Source organism: Cladophialophora bantiana, assembly GCF_000835475.1.
Source record: "Cladophialophora bantiana CBS 173.52 unplaced genomic scaffold supercont1.15, whole genome shotgun sequence".
Lineage (NCBI taxonomy): Eukaryota > Fungi > Ascomycota > Eurotiomycetes > Chaetothyriales > Herpotrichiellaceae > Cladophialophora > Cladophialophora bantiana.
The window spans coordinates 32,666-53,857 of record NW_015971589.1 but is presented as its reverse complement, the minus strand read 5'-3'; the positions used below and the strand labels follow the sequence as shown (position 1 = coordinate 53,857).

General features: G+C 44.9%; 4 protein-coding genes across 4 annotated transcripts; 3 read left to right on the top strand and 1 right to left on the bottom strand.

Moving 5' to 3' along the window:
• Nucleotides 1-1,725: 1,725 nt before the first annotated feature.
• Z519_09232 (uncharacterized protein) lies at nt 1,726-2,145 on the bottom strand (the record flags this gene model as incomplete). Its single annotated transcript, XM_016766956.1, has 1 exon — nt 1,726-2,145. The coding sequence occupies one exon, from the start codon at nt 2,143-2,145 to the stop codon at nt 1,726-1,728; it is 420 nt and encodes a 139-aa protein (XP_016616472.1).
• A 6,084-nt stretch (nt 2,146-8,229) lies between these two features.
• Z519_09231 (uncharacterized protein) lies at nt 8,230-8,451 on the top strand (the record flags this gene model as incomplete). Its single annotated transcript, XM_016766955.1, has 1 exon — nt 8,230-8,451. One exon carries the CDS (start codon nt 8,230-8,232, stop codon nt 8,449-8,451), a length of 222 nt encoding a protein of 73 aa, XP_016616471.1.
• A 1,732-nt stretch (nt 8,452-10,183) lies between these two features.
• Nucleotides 10,184-10,408, top strand: Z519_09230 (uncharacterized protein; the record flags this gene model as incomplete). The annotated part of the gene is made up of 1 exon (XM_016766954.1): nt 10,184-10,408. One exon carries the CDS (start codon nt 10,184-10,186, stop codon nt 10,406-10,408), a length of 225 nt encoding a protein of 74 aa, XP_016616470.1.
• Nucleotides 10,409-12,588: 2,180 nt separating this feature from the next.
• Nucleotides 12,589-13,557, top strand: Z519_09229 (uncharacterized protein; the record flags this gene model as incomplete). Its single annotated transcript, XM_016766953.1, has 2 exons — nt 12,589-13,045; nt 13,214-13,557. 2 exons carry the CDS (start codon nt 12,589-12,591, stop codon nt 13,555-13,557), a joined length of 801 nt encoding a protein of 266 aa, XP_016616469.1.
• Between the last annotated feature and the right edge of the window lie 7,635 nt (nt 13,558-21,192).

The following is a 21,192-nucleotide window of genomic DNA, read 5'->3' as shown; positions in this document are numbered from 1 at the left end:
CTCCAGCGATATTGGCCACGCTCTTCGCGACCATTCCCGTACCTTCAGCAACTACCACGACTATAGAAGTCATCCCCTTTCAAATTACTGCGGCTAGCTGTGCTATCATTACACCGAATCCTCGACGAGACAATGTTTGTCTTGACTTCCCCAGCAATGTGGACGTGTCGATGTATTGTCCTGAAGGAACTATATGTGAAGCTGTCACTGGGCCGGCACTGGTTTTTTAATGCAATTAAGAAAAAGTATGGTAATCAATGATTTATATTATTACGTACTCCCTAAAGAGAGAAACTTGTTATGGTAGATTTATCGACTTAAGAAAGAGTGGAGCATCTTGATGGCGTTGAAGGCGTGGTATTACTTTTCATTCCTCTTTAGAGTTTACGATACACTCTAGACATCTATGATGACTGTAAACCCCACAAACTGAGCCTTCTCCCTTCTTATATACCGGGCTGTCGTCCTTACATGCGCAGTAATAGAGATTCCCTAATCTTCTCCTCCTTTGACGAATGGGTTTCCTAGCTTAGTGGTCCTTCTTTTTCCTTTCCTCGTCTTTCTGATCTGCTCGGGCTTGATACTCCTTTTCTAGATTGTCCTCGCTTGGTCGTTTGTTGAGGGTCATGGATGGTGGGTGTAAAGTAGATTGAGATTTGCTGTTATCTAAGTAAACGCTCAGCGCTATCGTCGTAAAGGACTTTGAATACCTATTTGAACATGCCGGCCATCTTATTTTCTAGATTTCGTGTCTCTATGGCGCTCAAGGAACAAGGAGGAAGTGAGAGGATATAAAACTATGAGTGTCCGACTCTACGTGAAATGTCTTAGGGAATGCTAATGGAAAGAAGAGAATGGAGAGTACTTGGGCTGTGTGGTGGTGCTCGCGGGCTTACACTTTCGCAGTACTCGAGCATAAGTTGCACCAATGAAGACTCACAGGAAGGAGGGAAAGTTGTGGTTTTACTTAAATCCTATCTTAGCCAGCCTAGGTAAATGCACCGTGTATAAGCTAGGACTGTTAGTGCTAGATGTCGATCCCATGAAGGATTCACATGGCTTCTGATTAGGTTCCGAAGTAATCGGTTCCTCCCCAAACCGTGTAGGCTACCATTCCTAGGTGGCGTTATCCTGAACGACTGCCAGAAACTCTATCTCTCAGTGGACCGGCAGAGAGCGCTGTCGTGTTCGGTTACAGCAGGGAGCTACTAGGAAGTAGACGAGCCTCACGAGGGAAGATATTAAAATAGATGCTGTCCCTTTTATTTAAAGCCAAACAAACTCAACTAAAATTATATCTATCGGGGAACTACTCTTTACCATAGCACTTTTCTTTATAGGACCATTTATCGCCATCCTAGGAGGAGCATTTCTACTCCTCTAAGCGGTCTTTCGGCTCCTCTAAGCGGCCTTTCGATGCGTCATTAAGGTGTTCCGAATCCCGAGCGATAATGATAAAGATAAAGAAGATATTATACTCGAATGCAATGAACGCTGAACGCCCCGTCTACTGCTAGTATTACTAGATACTAGTCTCTAAATTACACGGCGACCTAGCGAGGATCCTAGGAAAGGGAGAGTTATGTGGTGATATATCTCGGTGATGAGGATGAACTCGACGTTATGATAGTATAAATAGTGGTATAAAATATCTTCTGTGACGTAGGAATTTTAGTTGGCTTCCGGAGACGTTTATAAGGACCAGAGTTCAGAATATCTCCCTCGTTATTCCAATAGCTCCGCGTAGTTTCCTCTTTCCACGATAGAACCATTATATAAAACGAGGATGAGGTCAGCGTCCTTAATGGTTGAGAGCCGGTGGGTAATCATAAGCGTAGTGTGGCCGCGACATAGATTGCGGAAAGCCTTTAGGATGCGAATCTCAGTGCGAGAGTCGATAGCTAATGTAGGTTCGTTAAGGACGAGGAGCTTAAGCCTTTTTAGCATGACTCGAGCGATTCCGATCCGTTGGCACTGCCCGCCGCTAAGTCTGATGCCCCCTTCACCGACCCGGGCCTCGTATTTCTCGGGAAGTTTCATAATCCCATCGTGTAGTCCTACTACATCGTATACTTTAATGACCTCCTCATCTAATGCTTTAAGTCTCCCGAATCGAACATTTTCTATGATCGACCGGTCGAACATCTAAATATTTTATAGAGTGATACCGATCTACTCCCTTAAGCTGGAGAGGGCGATATCTCGAATATCTTAATTATCGATCTTAATGATACCTTCTTTCACATCGTCTATGCGAAGTAAGAGATTTACGAGAGTGAATTTACCGCTATTACTTTCTCTAACTATGGTAATAGTCGATTCGCCTAGGACTATAAAGATGATATTGCGGATTACGATATACTTACTGTCGTACGAGAATGAGACTCGGTCGAATGAAATATCTCCGGTATATATCTATAGCTACTCGCTCCCGTTCACGATAGTCGGCTGTGTATGGAAAATCTAGATGAGTTTTTCGATCGAGACTAGTCTTTCCCTAATATCCTTATAGGTCGTCGTTAGTTCGGTAAGAGTGTCTGATATCGAAGACCAATAACTAACGAGGCTAATGAAGCTGCCCGGTGACGATGCGCCTTTAACAACGTCCGCTGTAAAGATAGTAGCTGCTACTAGTAGTCCCAGCCGTAATAATATTCTCCGGACGTTAGTAATTAAATAGTAACCTTTGTGATACTGGAATTGTGCACTAAGAAACTCGTGCAATACACCTGAGAATGCATTAACCCGAGATTTTTATCGGCTAAATAATGAAATAACTTCGTAGTGCTGAATTGACTCCTATAGAAAATGTGTTATTTTCCGGTCCATTGTGATATGATGTCGAAATAGCTTAGAGGTCCAGGAAGAACCTTGATGAGCCACTAATAAATAGAAAATGATTAGAAATAGCTTTACTAGCACGGAATGACCGCCGTTAGTCTAATAGAGGTATATCGTGGCGACGAGAAGATCGACCAGCGGGGAAATGAGATTAGAGGCCAGCTCCTGGATAATATTGCTGAAAGCTCCACTAGGTTCGAGGGCTGCTAAAAGTTCGCTGAACGGTTCAGCACGGTGAAAATCTATTGAGAGATTTAAGATATGAGCGTAGAAAGCTTCTATGATGTTTCTATGGGTAAATTGGGATACATGCGTCGTAGCTGTAGCCTTGAAGATGGTGAAGTCTTGAACTAGTTGGAGAACAATCTAGATGCAAACTTTCTTCATTATAGCGCTTATACCGGTTAAACACGAGCTAGATATGGACTCGAGGTGAACTAACCGTAGTTTAATCTTAACGAAAAGCCATCTATGATGCTGCCTAGTTAGTAAGGTATCAAGACTTGTAAAGCGCGGTCTTTAAAGAAATGGAGCGCTAGAACAACCATTCATAGCTGGGTTTTCCGGTCTTTCGAGGGCCATATGTAAGGTTTTAAAACGTAGAGACGGTTGAAGTAGAGTTATCTTCCCCAGTCTTGAGTGGCATATTGTAGGCGGAAATCTCTAAAGAGTCGAGAGAGTATCGCACAGCCCACGAGAGCCATGATCACCATTTACAAAATTCATCGTGTAGTTATAGTGTCGAAATCGATTCGAATAGATCTTGGAAACCGTTGGCTTATGCGGTAGTCTCCCACGATATACTGCATTAGGATTGTGATCAGTCTGCAAAGGTGACCTGTCTTCGGCGTCTTCGGCGGTTTGGGGGTATATCTAAGTGCTCTTCACACCGTTTCCATAATTCTATTAAACGGACTGTCGGTATGGATTGCCTGAGAATGTGACTGCTCTAAACCCTCCAGAATAGGTTGTAAGTTCTTATGCTAGCAGGGTCCGAAATTGACTTGCTTTGCGCGGCGTAGACTGGAGTCCCAAATTAGCTTCGTCTTTAGTTTGACCGGTGCTGCACGACCTAAACCTTTTTAAAACTCTAGGATCACTTCGGCGTCGGAGGTAGGATTATTGATAGGAAAGGTGGTCCGAAAAAGTCCACTGGGTAAACCGGCTGACATGGTGAAAATTTAATTCTGAGGATATCATCTCTCGAGCAAGCTAGAAAGCTGTTGGGACCTGGTAACCTCTTTGTTACGTAGGGCTTCCTAAACTTGGTTCACCGTGAGAATGGGTAAGAGGAACTGTGCGGATAAAATAAAAAGGGATTATGACATTATAGAGGATTCAATTACGCTAGCGTACATCTTTGTTAGATAAGTGGATTTGTGCAGAACATTGTTGATGGTATTAGGTTGATATTTAGAGATTTGTTCCGCTTATGCAGCATTCTTTTCAAAGTAAGTGTAAACTTAGGACTTGAGTCCACATTTTCTCCCACTCTCTGATCACCTGAGGCGTGCTTCTGTCCCGTGCCTATGTGCGCTCTATGTCTCGGAGCCGGGGAAGGATATCTCGAGCCTGTCGATCTAGGTCAAAATAATCCGTAAAAGTGAGGACCTTGGTCAGCTGCGTAGATCGAGTCTGTGCATCGATGATCCCTAAGGGTTCATAGGTCCAGCGAGGCCCTCCTGGAGGGGGTAACTTTGTGTGGGGTACCCGGAGGTCCATAATCACCACTTCAATCAGTAGGTAAAAGACCAATTCGGACGGTTCAAATTCTCCTATGGTCTTCCGCTAGATATGGTCCCGTAGCTCGCTAAATTCTGGGATAGGAGCACGTAAATCGTCCGTCTGCCGAGTATTGTATAGTGCTAGAGCGATATATATGTCGCTTTCTAGGCCCATGCTGGAGAAAATGTTGGATAGCCGCGAAATCTCGCATTTAATTATAGACTCCTGAGGGGGAAAGTTTGCTGCCAGCGCCTTCATCAGTGTTTCGATCGACTCTTGAAAGCTGCTCCGGATTTCCAAGGCCGGAAAAGGGCCTTTCTCCTGCTGTAGGGTATCTTGATATGGTGTATCCGCTATGACGGTAGTGGCAGACTCAGGTGGATGCTCTGAAGTGACCTCTGGTTAGATAGCTTCAGGAATGGTGGACGTGAACGTAATATTCAGGGTACCGTGGTTCTCTGGATGGGTGGTCCATGAAAATCGGTCCTGGAGGTTCAAACCTGACCTCGAATTAGGAATTTGAGTTTCATGGCCATGCGTATAGGGCAGACTGGGTAGTGCCATATCGAATGGTGGACGGAACCGTTGGAGCGGATAAGGGATGTTTAAGAGTCGATTACGAGAACGTGGTTGTTATAGCTGATGGACCTATTCGGCTGACTTTTCGGACTCCATGTCTAAGAGGTTTTACAGACTTCCAGTAATGAATTCAATAGACCGCGCATAGTGTAGGGTCCATCGATGCCTGAAGCCACAATCATTTGGTGATAAGACAACCTACCCTGAGGGATGGCAAGGCGTCCAATTCCATAGGGACATGTCACTAGATATTGAAGAAAGGACTATTGACGGCTGGCTAGAGCCATAGTCTAAATATGGATCAGCGTCCGGATACTAACCAGTGGCGTCAATAAAATTGACGCACGTTGCGGAGCCTATGCAATACTTTTGGAGAAATGGTTAGCGTTCATATGCATAGGGTTGGAATGAGTCACTAACAGAGCTCCTAATCGACCACCATCGATGTCCGGGGTGCAGATGTAACCAGGCACTAGGCCTTAATGTCGCCTAACCGGAATAAGTGTCGTAGAGACTGACCGGTCTGAAACTTAGATAAGCGACGGCGGATGAGCATCAATAGCCTTCTCATATCCTCGTCTCTCCTCTCCGTTTATAGGCATTCTAACATCGAATCCTCCATGGTGCTCATCGTATCCATCCCGCCCAGGAGAGTCCGAATCCTTCGATGGTGATGCTTTAAGACATGACGGTAGTATATTTATGCAACGGCCCAGGATTTCTGAATAATCCTAATTACTCTTTCTAAAAACCAAAGGGTATAAAGTTCTCGGGCTTTGTCGAGCCCCTAACACTCTACGTCCTCGGGGAGAGGTTCAAGTGGGCAGTATTTTGACTTTAGAGTTAAGCGAATGGGCCTCTCATGGATCTTACGCTGTAGAGTGGGGAGATAGGCGTTCCGAACGAGAATTTCCTATGATCCATCGTTGAGGGGTGCGATGCTGGGCACCTGAAGGATATTTCCTATCGTCTCGTTAAGGTCCTGGGCCATCTCGTTAAGGTCCACGGTCCCATGGTCCTCGAGAGCGACTCGTACGAGGGTGTATTTAGCGTCAATGAGCCCAGCCGTTCGCCTGGATCGGTTAGGCGGTGTCCTTGTGGGGAAAACATAAGCGTACTAAAAGATAGGTGGAGGTAGCTACGAGTATTCATTACTGGACGGTGTCTCGGCGCTAGGAATCACTCCATCCCGCTCGAAAACTTGGGTGACGACTTTCACATTAAGTGTGAATTCGGAGTTGACCATAGTAAGAACGGACGCGACATCTAAAACGTCTTCATCCTGACCCATGGTCCCATGCGTCGGTTGGCGCCTGGAGTGCCCGTGACGGGGGACAAGTTAAGCGCAGATGCAGTCGTCTGGCCTGGGAAATGAATATAAGGTCGTGACAGGGCATCAAACATCGCATCAGAGTGCGAGGCAACAAAACCGGTGAGAGAATCATACAAACAGGGCGTGAAATGATGCATGGATTATATGTCCCTGGGATAGCTGCAGGCTCGCGAAATAAGCCCCCGGAACGTGCTGCAATATCACAACTACGCCGTCGACGTGAAAATGAGCCAAAGATGGACGTGTGGAGTAAGTCGACACACCTCCATGGAGGTGCTAGTGTGGTAAGGTGTAAAAGGTCAAGCGTGGGTGCACCCGAAGTGTGTGCTGGTTGAAGGCCGAGCCGCGTCCGTGGCGGCAGCTGGCGCCGACCCGGGGCCCCTAGCGGGTACGCTTTTGCTTGAGCAATGCCTAGACAATGCGGTGCGAGCAGCATCATCGAAAAACCTGCGCGTTTCCCCTCTTCTATTCATTGCCTTCCACTAGAAATTAATGGCCATAGATACCGACCTTGTGGTCGTACGAAAGAGCTACCTAAACTTCTTATGGAATCATTGCGCCTGTTGCCCCAGCCTAAGTGTCCAACAGCGAGTCTTCCTACGTGAAAATTATGTCGAAATTCCCTACGAACCTTCGCCCTGCAAAGTCGCGCCCAAAAGGAAAGCGATACAAACGCCCCCTGGCAACGAAAGATCGAAGTATCTGAAGTCATCGAGGGAACAAACGAAGAAGCTAAAAGCTAGAGACTCGTTCGTGCTCAATATACCCGAGACCAGCTAGTGGCGCAGCAGACAAGACAGCGTCGTCGGTGAACCAAAGAATTACGAAGAGATTGTTCGATCTCTTACTAGATATAGCAAAGTCGATGCTATAGGAGAGCCTAACCGAGGGGTTCTAAAATTAAATGATTATCTCGTTTTGGTTGGGGAGAAACTCGCGCTGTTGACGGAAGCGTCACTTAAAGTAAGCGCTCTTTAGAGGTCGTTTTCTTACTTCTAAGTCTTTCTTTTCCTTTTATACTGCGGGCTTCTGGAGAGTAGAGGGATCTTATACGAGGTGGTCGATCGACTCACACAATATATTTCGTCCTTCCGAGAGATTGACCGTAGGAGACTGCGTAGTTAAGCACTGAGAGTTAATGTCCTTATCTAGGAGCTGGTCGAAAGAGGATGGAATATTTGTCGGGCTACCGAACTCTTCTTCCTTAGTTGGTTCCCTGATGTTTCCTCGGGCCCCTTTAGGTGACTGAAATCGGTTTAGATCCACTGTCGCCTACTTATCTTTTGAGTATCGCCGAAGAAGGCTTCCAGCACATTCTCGAGACGCTTATAACCGATAAGTATTTGAAATACGGTTTTGACGACTGTTTTAGATCTAGCTACACAGTACCCGGTCTCATCATTCACATGATGTATGAAGCCGACGCATCTTCGACGATTTCGTAATTCCCCCAGTCAGAGAGAAGAAGCTAAAGCTGACCACTGATAGAACTAATGAAATATACGTAGGCCTTCGATATAAATATGTTATTATTCCGGAGCCACTCGATCACGTTCTCTAAGTTCAACACTCCATTCGAAGCAAAGCGAACGCCACCATTTCCTTCGTGTTTACCACCAACGCAAACTTATACCAGAGCCGGGAGTAACCTTCGCCTTACGGTAAGGACGGTGGCAATGACCATTGATTAAATAATAACGCCTGAAACAGTTAGAGATCCTCCTCACCCGTGTATTAGATCTGCCTCCACCATGAACCAGTTAAGTGTTTCATTTATTAGTTCACGTGTTACAACGCTGCTTCTGTTGTTCCACGCCATGGGCGACCGCATTCCAAAGATCTTATTTGATCGTGCGTTAATCACTCAACGACGAATCGACATGCATGGCAAACACTATGAAGTCACGCCAAAGGCTGCCGGTGTTGATAAGGACCTTGCCGCTCTACTATCAGAAGAAGTAGTCTTCAAGTAAGCCATTGATCATCTGATCTCACGGTCTTAAATCAGTCTACGCGATAGCACTTACTTCTGCTAAGATGAATTAGCTCGAGCATTGTTTAGGCAAAAAAAAGATTATTGGGCTCGCTAAGCGTTTACGCTTTGTTGTTATGTCTTTCCGCGCGGTTTAGATGCAGACTCTTTGTGAGTTCCTATGTCATCCTTGCCCCTCATGTTACTTAGACCATGAAAGGTTTCCTTCCGGAAGACAATTGCTCGACCCTTTACGTTATATACTACGCTTGTTCATAGAATGTGGCCTAGAGCCCCCCCGCGGGAAAGATATAGTCGAGACCTTACTATTCGCCTCTAAATTCGAAGAACTAAGCGATAAAGAAAATTTACTCATAATGGCGACACGTCTACACCCAAACCTAGCTGAGTCACAGACGTATGCCGACATTATTTACCAAATAAGCGTCACACTTCGCTCAAGAGGGCGCATTTCCGAATTAGAACGCGCAATAACAGAATTTCTCAACAGTCGAACATTTGACTTGAACGATGAATCCCGTCGTGTTCTCGGACTTCTCAGCCTTTCCTAAGCCAATAATTAAATATACCGGTTCGATTTTCATAACGTACGTGAGGAGTGCAACAAATGGCAGCCTTCAGGTGACACCCTCTCGGATCGTGAGCTACACCTCTTATGCGATCAGCTACGAATAACTGGTCGGATTCTTAGGGGAGAAGGCCATTTTGACGAAGCTAGGCGTTGCTTCGAAGGCTGCCTCCTTATAACTGGACTTCCAAAATCGAAACGGACACTCGTTAAATGTCATCTCTTAGACGTTTACTGCGAATTGGAGTATGTACAACAAAGTATAAACTCTGTGTTAGAACTGTAGTCGCAATACCTTGCCCGAGGAAGAGAGATGATAGAATATGAGATCAACTGCGAGAGAGCCAGCGGAAAGTACTCGAGGAGTCTTAGGCGCTTACTTCTGTCCTTGACGGAGATCGACGTTAGGTAGGGTCGTTTCGACAAAGCTGCTTGCTTAATCAACGAGCTTTTGGGCATCTACGGCACGATTGTTGAACTAGATGTCGATGACAAAGTTGGGTATGTACGAACACTGATATTTAAGGCGCGCATCTCGCAGCTACATAAAGCCGAAGACAACTGGACTGCCGCCCTGCTCCAGAACAAAACCTACAACCCGTCTGAGGAGGAGGTTTTCACATGTGGCGTGATTTATCTTTTCATTTCCTTCATACGCTTTCAATCTAGTCATTTCGACGGGTCCTGAGATATGTTCCAAAAAGCGGTAGAGGTTATTCGCAGGAAAAGATCTTAGTTCTTGATGCCTGGCCTGGGGATATATTTGTTTGACTATGTGATATTAGAATTGAAATTAGTGGCTGGTTTCGCGCTGCCGGAGATGACTCGTTAACTTTTGTTAGCCCGTATTCTTATCCGCTTGAAAATGCGCTCGATCTAAAGATTTGTAAACGACAATATGTGATTAATTAGGCATCCCCAACTCGGTCTCCGTCAGTAACTGCCCTCGCAGGGCGAGCTTGCTAAGCTCGATTAGCCATTTTCCAGCCCCGCGAAAAGGCTCTCTGGGTCGTAGAGGTGTGAACTAGCCTCTGTTTTTCTGATTGCGGCCTTGCACATCCTAACATAATCCCCGGCATTAATCCCTTGCCTTGCCGCTAATGTGACGCCTGGGGATTATATAGATGGCCTTCCCGCTCCCACCATGTCGTCCTCTCACCCTTCTCGAAAGATAGTCGACTTCCGCACCGAGTCTTCTGTAGAATTTATTGAGAAATCTTATAGACTAACTATGGCAAAGCAACTCTTTGAGACGTTTGACGGACGCGAAGTCACGGATGCCATGTTAACGGAAGCGGCCGGTTTGTTCAACGAAAACTACGGAATATGGGGAACGGATCCTACGCATTCTCGATCAGTACCTAAATAAGGTGAGTTGTGCATAGGACCTTTCCAGTTATGTGTCTAATCATAAGGATAGGAAGTCGCGTGAAGCTTAGCAAAGACCGTCTACGAACCCAATACCTGCCCGAAAATGTCGACTGCTCCTACGTAAAAGTCATCGTTGAGGGTTATCTAGCAGGGAATGCGTTTGCCTGCCGGTGGAGAGTTAAGAATAAAACAGTATGCTGGATTATATAACTTGTTGTACACGGCGACTATCGGGAGCGCGGACTTGTAGTCGGCCTGCTAAATTGCCTCCGGCGAGACGACGACAACATCTACGGCCTCATGAGTTCACACCCTGCCGCCTGCTTAGCGGCTGTAAAGGCCTTTGGAAGTAAGAGGCACACAACTCCCTTAGGTTATGACTTTAGAACTCATTGTCTCTTAGGTGGTATCACCTCGATGCCCATAGGCTTTATTCGTGATAATGCGAACAATGTCATGAAGGAATCGCCCATCGAATATGTCAAAAATGCTGAGCTTCGTGGTAACCTTTTCGATCCTGATGACACAAGCGGGGTTATTTCGTCCGTCTGTACAAACTTTTTCGTTGATCATGCTGAGCCGCTTGAGGCACTGAACTGGGTTCGACAGGGACTGAGTTGGCCTCTTGGCGAATTACTTGATGGACATGAATTTCTTCTTATAATTGAGGCACGGCTTCGGAGTCGATCTAGATCTCGGTCGGCTTCGCAACCTGGTGTATGAAGACCTTCCCGAAGGTTAGTATATTTTAGAGTTAATGTCATTGTCTCTTGTCACCGTGATTCTAAACTAAGCTCACTGTGTCTAGAAACGCGTGGTTGCAACTTTAAGTTTGTAGTAATCGTATTCATTGGCCTTAATGTGGCGTTGACTGCTATGATAATCTGTAATTTGGGTGCTCTCCTCGTGATCGAAAAGTCGCTTTCGGGGTCACTTTCTTTCGCCTCACTTGTTGCGGCCTTTAACCTGTTCAATTCCTTCTGTATCTGCTGCACGCCTAATGGTCTTTTCATCTCCTCTTTTAGTTTATCCTTCGTAAGAGGCGTTGCGCGTATCAGCGGCAGACGTCTACCTTTGCCTAGCTAATCACGCTCTCCTTCTTAGAGGTGAACATGAGGTGCACTAACTAGGACTGATTCGGATATCTTGGTAGGTGACGCGGAGCGCTAGCGCACTTGACTTTTGGTGAGGCCATCCTCATGAACTTTTTGCCTCAGTGAGAAGCATTTTGAATGTACGACTCCAGAATAGCTCGACATCGAAACCTGTGTTAGGATGGGACCTTCGGAGAATTCACCGAAACATTTCTGCCGAAATTGTCACAAGCTAGAATCCGAGATGCGTATTTCAATGCAAGACTGTCAAAAATATCGGTCGAGGCTTTACTGCTCGCAGATTTGTAGAGAAACGGATGTGACAGAGCTTGGCTATCATGGAATAGTCTCCAGGACTACACCTGATTGCTATATGGTTCGTAGCCTCAATAGGGAGCCCGAGAGCTCAGTGGAAAGTCTCCACATCCTCACTTCCGAAGAAACACGAAGACTTCTCTCTGGCAGCCGACAAGACGCCCTGGGATAGAGTAGACAAGCAGAAATGATTCTCTCTCGCATTGAATCTTGGAATCCGGACCTGATCAAAAGGTTCAAAGTTAAAGATACTCCGTTTTAGTTTACTTCATTGCGTATGCTCCTTGCGATGTCAATAACGAGCCAGCCACCTCTAAGAACGAAAATAACATCCTTTATCGCGCTCAGCTATGCCTGGAAGAGCATCGATCAGTACCCGCTAAATAGCTTCCATATTTCGCAGTCGCTTACTAAGGTAATGCCAGTATCTGGGAGCCTCTGGAACTTTCTCCTTGACATGCGGAAGTCCGATCGAGAAGGCATATGGATTGATCAGGTTTGCATCGACTAGATCAATGACTTGGAAAAGCGTTCTGCGATCGATTCTATGGACACTTTATTCGCCAACGTACGTCTGGTCTTTATTGCACTCGATGACATCAAGTTAGCACGGGCGGAAGTGGAGCATCTTTCAGACGCTTTTCAGCGTCTCTCAACTCAACACGAATCCGTGTTTGAGTAAGAGACGTCACATGTTCTCTTCGATATTGTGTCGAAGATATTCTCAGTAAGATGGTTTTCTCGTGCCTGGTGCTTCCATGAATGGCACATGAGCAAGAACCGGATTATCGTCATACCCTGCGCAGCAGGACCTGGGCAGAGCCAAGACTCCGTCATAGGCCTGGTCAATTTTGACCACTTCATTTACAGACTTCCTTACTTTGAAAACGAAGAGGTCCGGAAGCAAAATTCGAAGATTGTACATGGAATCTTACGCTTCTTACATACACCATCATCAGCATACTCCAATATTATTGCTAACATCTTCTCCTATAACGCTAAATACCCGATTGATAAGCTATCTATCGCCATTAATCTGTGCCGACTGCTAATAGCCGTAAAAGAATGTGCCCCCACAAATGACGACACTTGTCTTGATGTCCTTACGCTGGCCCTGGCGGCCGGCGACGGAACGGTCCTCACCACACGAGGAGAACAGCTTCAGCTTGGTTACAAAACGGGACAAGTTTCCTGGTGTCGACGACCTGACGAGGGCGGATGGAACGGTCGATACGAGATCCCTCGAAGTCACGGGATATCCTAACTAAGTGGTTAGAGGATTATCCTGGATCTTTTCTTCTTGAACGGCTTAAAAGTGCGCATTCCATCTCGCAGAAATTTGGAAGTGGCTAACTTATTTCTGCGGTCATTATGTGCCAATCAATTGTAATCAGTGTATGGACTAGACGATGTTGAATGTCGCGAAGTTGCAGAAACTATGGCTTGCGCTCTCGACTGTGGCCATCGATGGATGATCAATGCCTGGCCGAGGATTGCCTGTGAAGTGGGCGACGAGATTGACCTTAAATGGGGGAGAGTAAAGCACTTATCTCAAGACATCTTTGAGATTCTATTTCCCGACGCCATCAATCCCATTTCCGATAATGAGGAGCATCAAGCTTATACAGAAGTATTGCTTCGATTCATTGCTTGTATATTGCGCTTCGGCAAGTTCTGGGAGGTCGGTACTTCGATCTCAGTTAATCCCTCTGGAGACTTTGCCATGAGTGATCTTTAGTTGAAGGGATATATATACCGAGTACCATCGTCGACAGAAGTAAAGTTATGGAGTGGTACTCATTATAGATATTACCCGAGAGAAAACATTCGACTGGCTGTGCCTCGTGCTTTGGCACAACTCACCTTCCCTCTATCTAATCGGCTCCTGCTTTTGGAAAGAGTAGGTGATGTCGGAGTCGACTGTTGGAAGGTGAAAGATAAAACCTGTCTAATCGGCTGTCCACCTCTCTGTGACACTCTTGGTTTTGTATCTTTATGCAGAAATCAATAGATCGTGGGCTAATTATCTACTCACTTTGAAAACATTCCTCTGCAGTGATTCTTTAGAATTGTTAAGGGTTAGTTGGCGTCTAAAGGGCAAATTGTGGCAATAGCGTCTGGGGTAGGCAGTAGTAGTGGTAAATGGAGGTCAATTCCCAATCTGTAGAAGCACAGCTTCTGTTAGGGTTAACCGTCTACGGCTTATATGTGGGCGCCTAGACGCACTTCTTTAGTCTTCTCCGTGCTACTCACATTATATTTACGGGCATGTATTATATGACTCTCTGCCTATTCTAACCGTCTAAAAGGACTATTCTTTCCTTGTTCAAAGCTATCCTCGCTATAGTACTGTATAACTATTCACTCCACATTAACATCTTATATCCCGAATATGCGTTACTGGAATCACTCTGCTCCCGTTTACTTACTGAGTATCTAAGACTCCACTCTTTTCACTTTCCCTTTTTCCTCCCTGGTCTTTTCTATCCATTTCTCCACGTTGTCGACAGTCTACTAAGGTGACTACTTATTCGTTAATAGAAGTGACATCACTTCTACCGGGCTAAACTCTAGCTCTAACATTTTTACGACGAACGTCTTTACTAAAAGCCCGACTATTTTTCTATATTTAGCGATTTTCGTTGGATTAGGGTCGTTGCCATCGACGCTCTTCCATAGATTCTCATGGTCGCCATCTAAGCGATTAAAAATAAGGTAGAAGAGTTAAGTCATTATCTTTCTATCGGTGAGTTAAAACTCGACTTTTATATTTACGCGGCCGGGTCGTATAAGCGCGTCATTAAGGCGCTCCGAATAATTAGTCGTTATAATCAACACACGGCCTTTAGGTGATTCTACACCGTCGATAATATTAAGTAGAGTAGATAGGGACACTATTTCCCGAATAGATTTTTTAGAAAAGGAATATCTATCGTTCTAATCATTATAAGTTAGATTAGTGACTTCGGATCGTTTTGAGCTAGCGGCATCGATATCTTCTAGAAGAATAAGATACTACGGCGGAAGCTTAGAAAATAAAGTCGATAAGTCTTTATTATTAATACTGAAGAGATTAACGATATAGATATCTAAACTAAATTCATCTACGATGAATAAGCTTAAGCTGAATTTTCCGATTCCGGGTGGTCCGTGTTATAGATAGCCTCGTTAATAAGAAATATCTCGATCGGAATACTAATCTAGGGCTATTGGCTTAAAGAAGTCTAAAAGATCTCTTAATAATAAAGATTTTATCGTTTCATCGAGGATAATCATCGATATTTTTCTCTTATTTCTTACTCTAGACTTTTTTCATTTATCGCCTTAATGTTTAAAGATAAACGTTTTATTCTGAATAAGTTCTAGATAATAATGACGATATTCTTCGAGGAGCTCCTTTAGAATTCTTATTAATCTACTAAAATACGAAATGAATAGTTCTTTCGATCGTGACTCTCCTAGGCTCTATATCCGTCGAAATATTAATAGATAATACTTATACTAGAAGTAAAATCGTTCATTCTAAGGAGTATAATATAGAGACTTCTAACTAACATCATCTAGAATAGTACGCATATATTGCCATGAACGGTATCATCCCCACGGATTCGTACAGTCGACAGTGACGATGGAGGAGTAAGCGTCACGCGTAAATTTCTGACTTTCGGCCCATATAATAAGTATATCGTAAGCTTTATCGACACATAATATATAGACTATCGAAACTAGGGATTATTAGAAAGCTATATTACTCTAGCCTTAGAAGAGGGTTACGAACTAAGAAATTTATTCACTAATTCCCATAAGTATTCGTACGTATATCGGCCTAAAAATAGGAGTATTCTATAGGTACACAGTAGACCAGTATAGCTGTTTAAGTTGTCGGTTAGAAGCTATTGAATGGCGGGAGATATATTAGCAAAGCCAGGCAAAAGGATGTTCACAATGAAGACCCGGGGAGATAGGATGAACTAGAATGGTAAAGAGCTAGCATTGTTGAACCCTACTATTGTAGTGTTGAGGATTAACAGTAAGGCGAGAGATAAAGCGGTGCGCTAGTCCTAAAGAAGACTTTACCGCGTTATGTTAGTGACCAAAGTATTTGAATTAGAAAAATTGATCGAAATAAGTAGGAGCCTAATGTATGTTCTGTTATCTTAATGTAGAGTGGTCAGACATAGTATGAATAGAGGCCGGAAGGAGAGTTAGTGTCCTTGATCTCGAATGAGAGGCCCTTGTGTGATTGAGGATAGAGTCGAAGACCGGACAAGAGGAAAGTAAGGGGATTTATAGATCACACTCGGTCCCACCTGCACCAGAGATATGAGCCTAGAAACTCTGTGAACTGTCCAGCTACGTATGGGTTTAGATTAGTGCTAGTATTGGTCTGTGACGCGTTGAGATGAACTGCTCCTTCCTGGAATTGGCATGGTCCATTTTGCTGTCACTTCCGGTAGATGTAGGACTTAGGTATATACACTAAGAGAATCCATGATGAGAGTGCACATTAGACTCCCGTCGTAGTCACTAGCTCATGGTGATGAGGCGCTCAGTTCGAGGCGTCTACCAACAATGAAGAAGAAAACGGAGCCAGATCTCTTCGGGTAACTCACAACGTCTGGGTTCCGACAACATAATACTGCTACTTTCTTTGTTCTATATGTAAATTATCAGTGGTGTATGCAAGTCGCATTCACCTTGAGTGTGAAGAGCTTAGTAGTTGGTTGCATAATATGCGGCCTGCCTCAAACCATCGAAATATTGATCATTGGTGATTCGCTAGCTCATCGCCTCATCTTGCTGCAGCGCCGACAGAGTGCTAGGTATTAGAGCTTGGGAAGCATTATAATGCGTATCGATGCCTCTCATTATAGAGCACATAAGCCCTGTATAGGTGGATGCTCCAGTTTCATGATGATCCAGGTTCATTGCATATGGTCTCACGGCTCATGGCACAGTCTCACGGCTCATGGTTCACGGTCTCACGGCTCATGGTTCACGGTCTCACGGCTAAATGAACCAGCCTCATTGAGAATTTCCTCGAGTCGAACGACTGCTCTATCCCTCATATGGTTAAGTGGATTCTGCTGGCAAATATGTCTCGGCATCGGAACGGAAAATCTTTGAACCGGTCTTTTCAGAAGCCTCGCTGGTGTTGCCCCGCGGATCGCAGGCGTAGCTTCCGCCTTCCAAGACAAAATTTGATCCCAGAGATGATATTTTCACTGTAAGTGAAGGCGACGCGCATCGCATCAAGGGTAACAAATGATATGACACTGATTTTGATAAATGGGCCGGCGCACTTATTTATCACACCTCGAACCCACCATCTTGATACTTTGACCCCGTCATCGCTAGAACGCCCAAATATTTTATGGCGAACGGTTAATCCACATCTACCAGGCCGCCGCAGGTGTCCGTACTAGAGGACGGAGCCTTTTGTGTGGAAGATGCTGCTATTGGGAAAAGAGTTAGGGAGATCGAAGAAAAGGGGTTTCCATTTAAGACACTTGAGGGTCTGGAGTTTTGTAAACTACACACCTTTGATGACAAGGCAAGCCTTAAGAGCACCGAGAAAGGATATATTTAACATATCTCAGCGTATTCGAGACACCCTCGAAAACTTCTTTGAGTGGTCGGGTCTAGGATTTTACAAAGCCTTTGGTAGTGACTCCAATCGTACGTTCTCCTTCATGAACAAAATACACACAGAGGCCCAAGTTCTGGTGGTTCAGCTGTGGAGCAGAGGATCGCGAGTGGTTTTCCATAATGGCTCACATCTCCAACACTTAGGTGCAAAGCCTGCGGCGAATGGACTCCTTGAGATTTCACTAAGTCATCTAATAAGAAAGGACATTATACCCGTGGAAGTCAAAATGAAGTAAGGAGGACTGTAAGATATCTCTTCTGATTTAATCTGTATCTGCTAAAAATATGCGAATAGGGCTATAGTAGATGGCCGCCTAGGATTTATAATAATGCAAGGGTTTACGATTATGCTTGGATTTGCCACAAAGGAAGAGCTTAAGGAGTGGGCGAAGATGAGACTCCTAAAGGCGCAGGCACTCATCGAAAAAGTGGCCGAAATAGAAAGTGTAACTATCGGGACAAATTTTGAGTTTGTAGATGAAGGTAATGCTCTAACAAGATAGCATGACGAAAGATTCGTGACAGTGGTTTCGATTGGCATATGCAAATTAGAATGATCTCTTCGCCCGTTGGTCGTTAATTTGGATCAAAGAATGATGGATGTAAATCTCCATACGTCGCCATTGACATATCGCCTGCAATTTGAGTGTTGTTCTGACTTACATAAGCGACATTATATCCCAACATGATGCCGTCGTTTCCAGCGGACATTGCGTATTAGTATGTTGACCCGTCGATGGTGTGGGATGAAAGGATAGGTGCTCTAGGATATATACTTGCATCTTGTGTTCCTGAGGCTAAATAGTCCGGCTGCCCATCTATCGTTTGCGATAAAAGAACGGGGGCTCTTGCCAATGCACCATTTTGGTGTTGCTTAATCGAGCATCCATCCATGGTGTGTGCGGTTAAGAGCGGCGCTCGTGTTGTTAAGTCCTGGACCGTTGCATCCTGATTCATGGCGTAGACTAAGAGTTCGGTATTATTAGTGGAAAGATCGCCATGGATTATGGTCAGTTCTAAGGGCTGACTTGGGTTACGATGCAGTACCCTTTCTGTTGGGGCGGTCGAAGCGAGGTTATTTATGTGTACGTTAGTTAGAGGAGTTGATGCCTCTACTACATAATTAGAATCCTCAGAGAAAATGAATTGGAAGTGACTCGCGAACCTGTATTTGACCCTATAGTATGACTAGGAGCTGGAGGGTAAAATAATTCTGACGAGGACGAGGCAGTAAAACCTGTGTAGTTTTGTGTGGTATGGTGCTGCTCTATAGAGTGTCGAAATGTGTCTGAGTCCGTATATATCATTTTATAGGGTCGCTTTCTTGCCGTACGTTCACCAAGTCTGCTCTGTTTCTTGGATAAGGCTTCCTGGTGCTCTATTCTTATACTTTTGGACATTTTCAAACTCAGTGCTTGGGAAGCCATCTTGTTAAGGGACCTCTTGCGACGTATTGCTAGATCCCTCTTATGAGGCGACAAACGTTCTTGAATTTTCCTGACTCGGCACGAATCGTAGTGTGTAACGTATTGGCGTACACGGGAGATTTGGGATCCGCAAAACAAACAATTGTAATTGCACTCAACGTCTAAAAACGAGATTCATTAGCGACTGGTACTCTATACTCTAGGTATCTCGGGAGAAATACGGATGGTATAATGTCGCACAAGGTTCTTCCACTTTTGAAATCTCGTTCTGGGCTTGCCCTCGCATTCTCGGTGGGGGCATAGAAGGTTTCTGTTTGTGTTACTTTTCTCTTTTGATGATTGATCGATAAGTTCAACGAAGCCGTCGGTTCCATCGTTAGAATCATCTAAATCTTCAGCGGGGGAGACATTAGGACCAGAGTGTGCTAGACATCTTTATAGTTCGGTAATTAAGTGTCGTACTCGAGACTGCGGCAAAGTCAGCTGGGATTTCTATAATTCAACGACGTCCACAAACTTCGAATTTTTTAATATGGTTCCGCAACTCATTCTTGGTTGGAAATTGCTGGAAGCAGACCTGGCATCCCCATGGATGGTGCGGACCCTGAGACATCTCTCTGGTTTGCACCTTCCGCAAAGTTCAATGGCTGAGTGAACCGGAATTATATGGGCAAACTAAGGATAGGTTGTTAGGGAAAGCTTATTATGATGTCTTTCCTAAATAATATAAGCCTATTTTTCAGGCATAGTTCTTGGCCGTAAAGGTCGGATGACTTAATTCTGCTACGATGGGGGGATTCTACGTCTGAACACTATAAAGGACCCCTCCAACTCAGCACATCTTCCCTAACTGCGAGGTAAGTTTTCAATCGAACCCCGGAATTAAGTCTGTGTAGTTGCGCCTCTGCTCTATATATCCAAAGTCTGGGTTACGTAAGAATATTGCTCGGTCTTTCTGAAGTGTTGTTAGGGTGTTCTCAAATTGCTTCTTGGAAAGTTTCCCTAAGCTAACTTTAAGTTAGGTGTAGCAGAATATGGCTCCGTGTACTCTGTGTGGAGGTACCGGGAAGAATGGCGAATTTGCATGCGGGCTTTGCTAGGGAAAGGGGACACGAAGAATTCCACTAAGTCTAGTAATGTAGTCTTCCTATTCGGAACCTGACACCTTACGTGGCGGCATTCTAGAGGGGAAAATTACGTTCTCACGTCCATCAATGGAGGTAATCGCAAGATTGTGACTGGTGTAAATTGAATGAAATGGTAGGGATTGCGTGGATCCGGCCGGGTCTTAGACTGCCGAACTAGGGGTGGTGCCGGAAGTAGCACCGGTCGCCCGCACTAGACGGGTGTAAAGGAACTTTTTGCCTGCTTAAGTTCATTGGAAGCAGTCACATAACCTTCTGCAGGGAGGTCCACAACTAGTGTTACTTGCGCCGAGAATGCAATAGCACATGCGGAGATGGATCAAATGAGCTCGCGAGAGGGGCGAATATTTTGAAGACGACGCTGGGGTGCTAACTGTCATAGGTCACACATCATGGGGGCTTGAAGACGGTGGACTTCGGATTAATAATATTCCTTGTAGCGTTAGCGCGTTGGCCCTGATGACGTAGTATAAAATAACTTTAGAAGGGCAGCCAATCCAGGACTGCATTTGATTCATCCGAGGCACGAACTCGTTGTGTTAGCGTATCTCGCTTCGCCGTCGTTATAAGATGCTGGAACAATTCCTCGCAGGAGATACTTACAAATATTTGGCGTATATTGGTAGGCCTACGCAGCTACATGAAACATTGCAGAATTATTATTTGATGTAACGAGCAAACTTTTCGTCTGAGTATCAAAACTATATTGAGACTTTCTCTACGCTGAATACATTGATCCACCACTCTTGATAAGAGTCCCTCTCTTGTGAGGCGAAACTTCGTTCCCGGGCACCATATAATGGCAAGTTGGGAGGCAATAATATGGTTGAACTGGTTTTGCCTAATTGAGTGTTAAGGATCCCTACTGATCCTAACTGGGTTAGGGTTCTCAGTAACAATCCTAAGATAGCATGAGCTGGTTGGGGAAGACACAAGATATGAGCAGGGTTCTCTGTTACTAAGAACTATATAGTTCAGTAGATAACATGAGTTAGCTACGAAGAGAGTGTAGCTACCTAGGGTGATGAGGGTGTATATATAATGCTTATGCTCTGCTGCGCTCTGTGCGCTCTGTGCGCTCTGTACTAATAGGGCTAATAGGGCCAACAGGGCCAACAGGGCATATTACGTAACCTAGCCTTATTCCTCCGT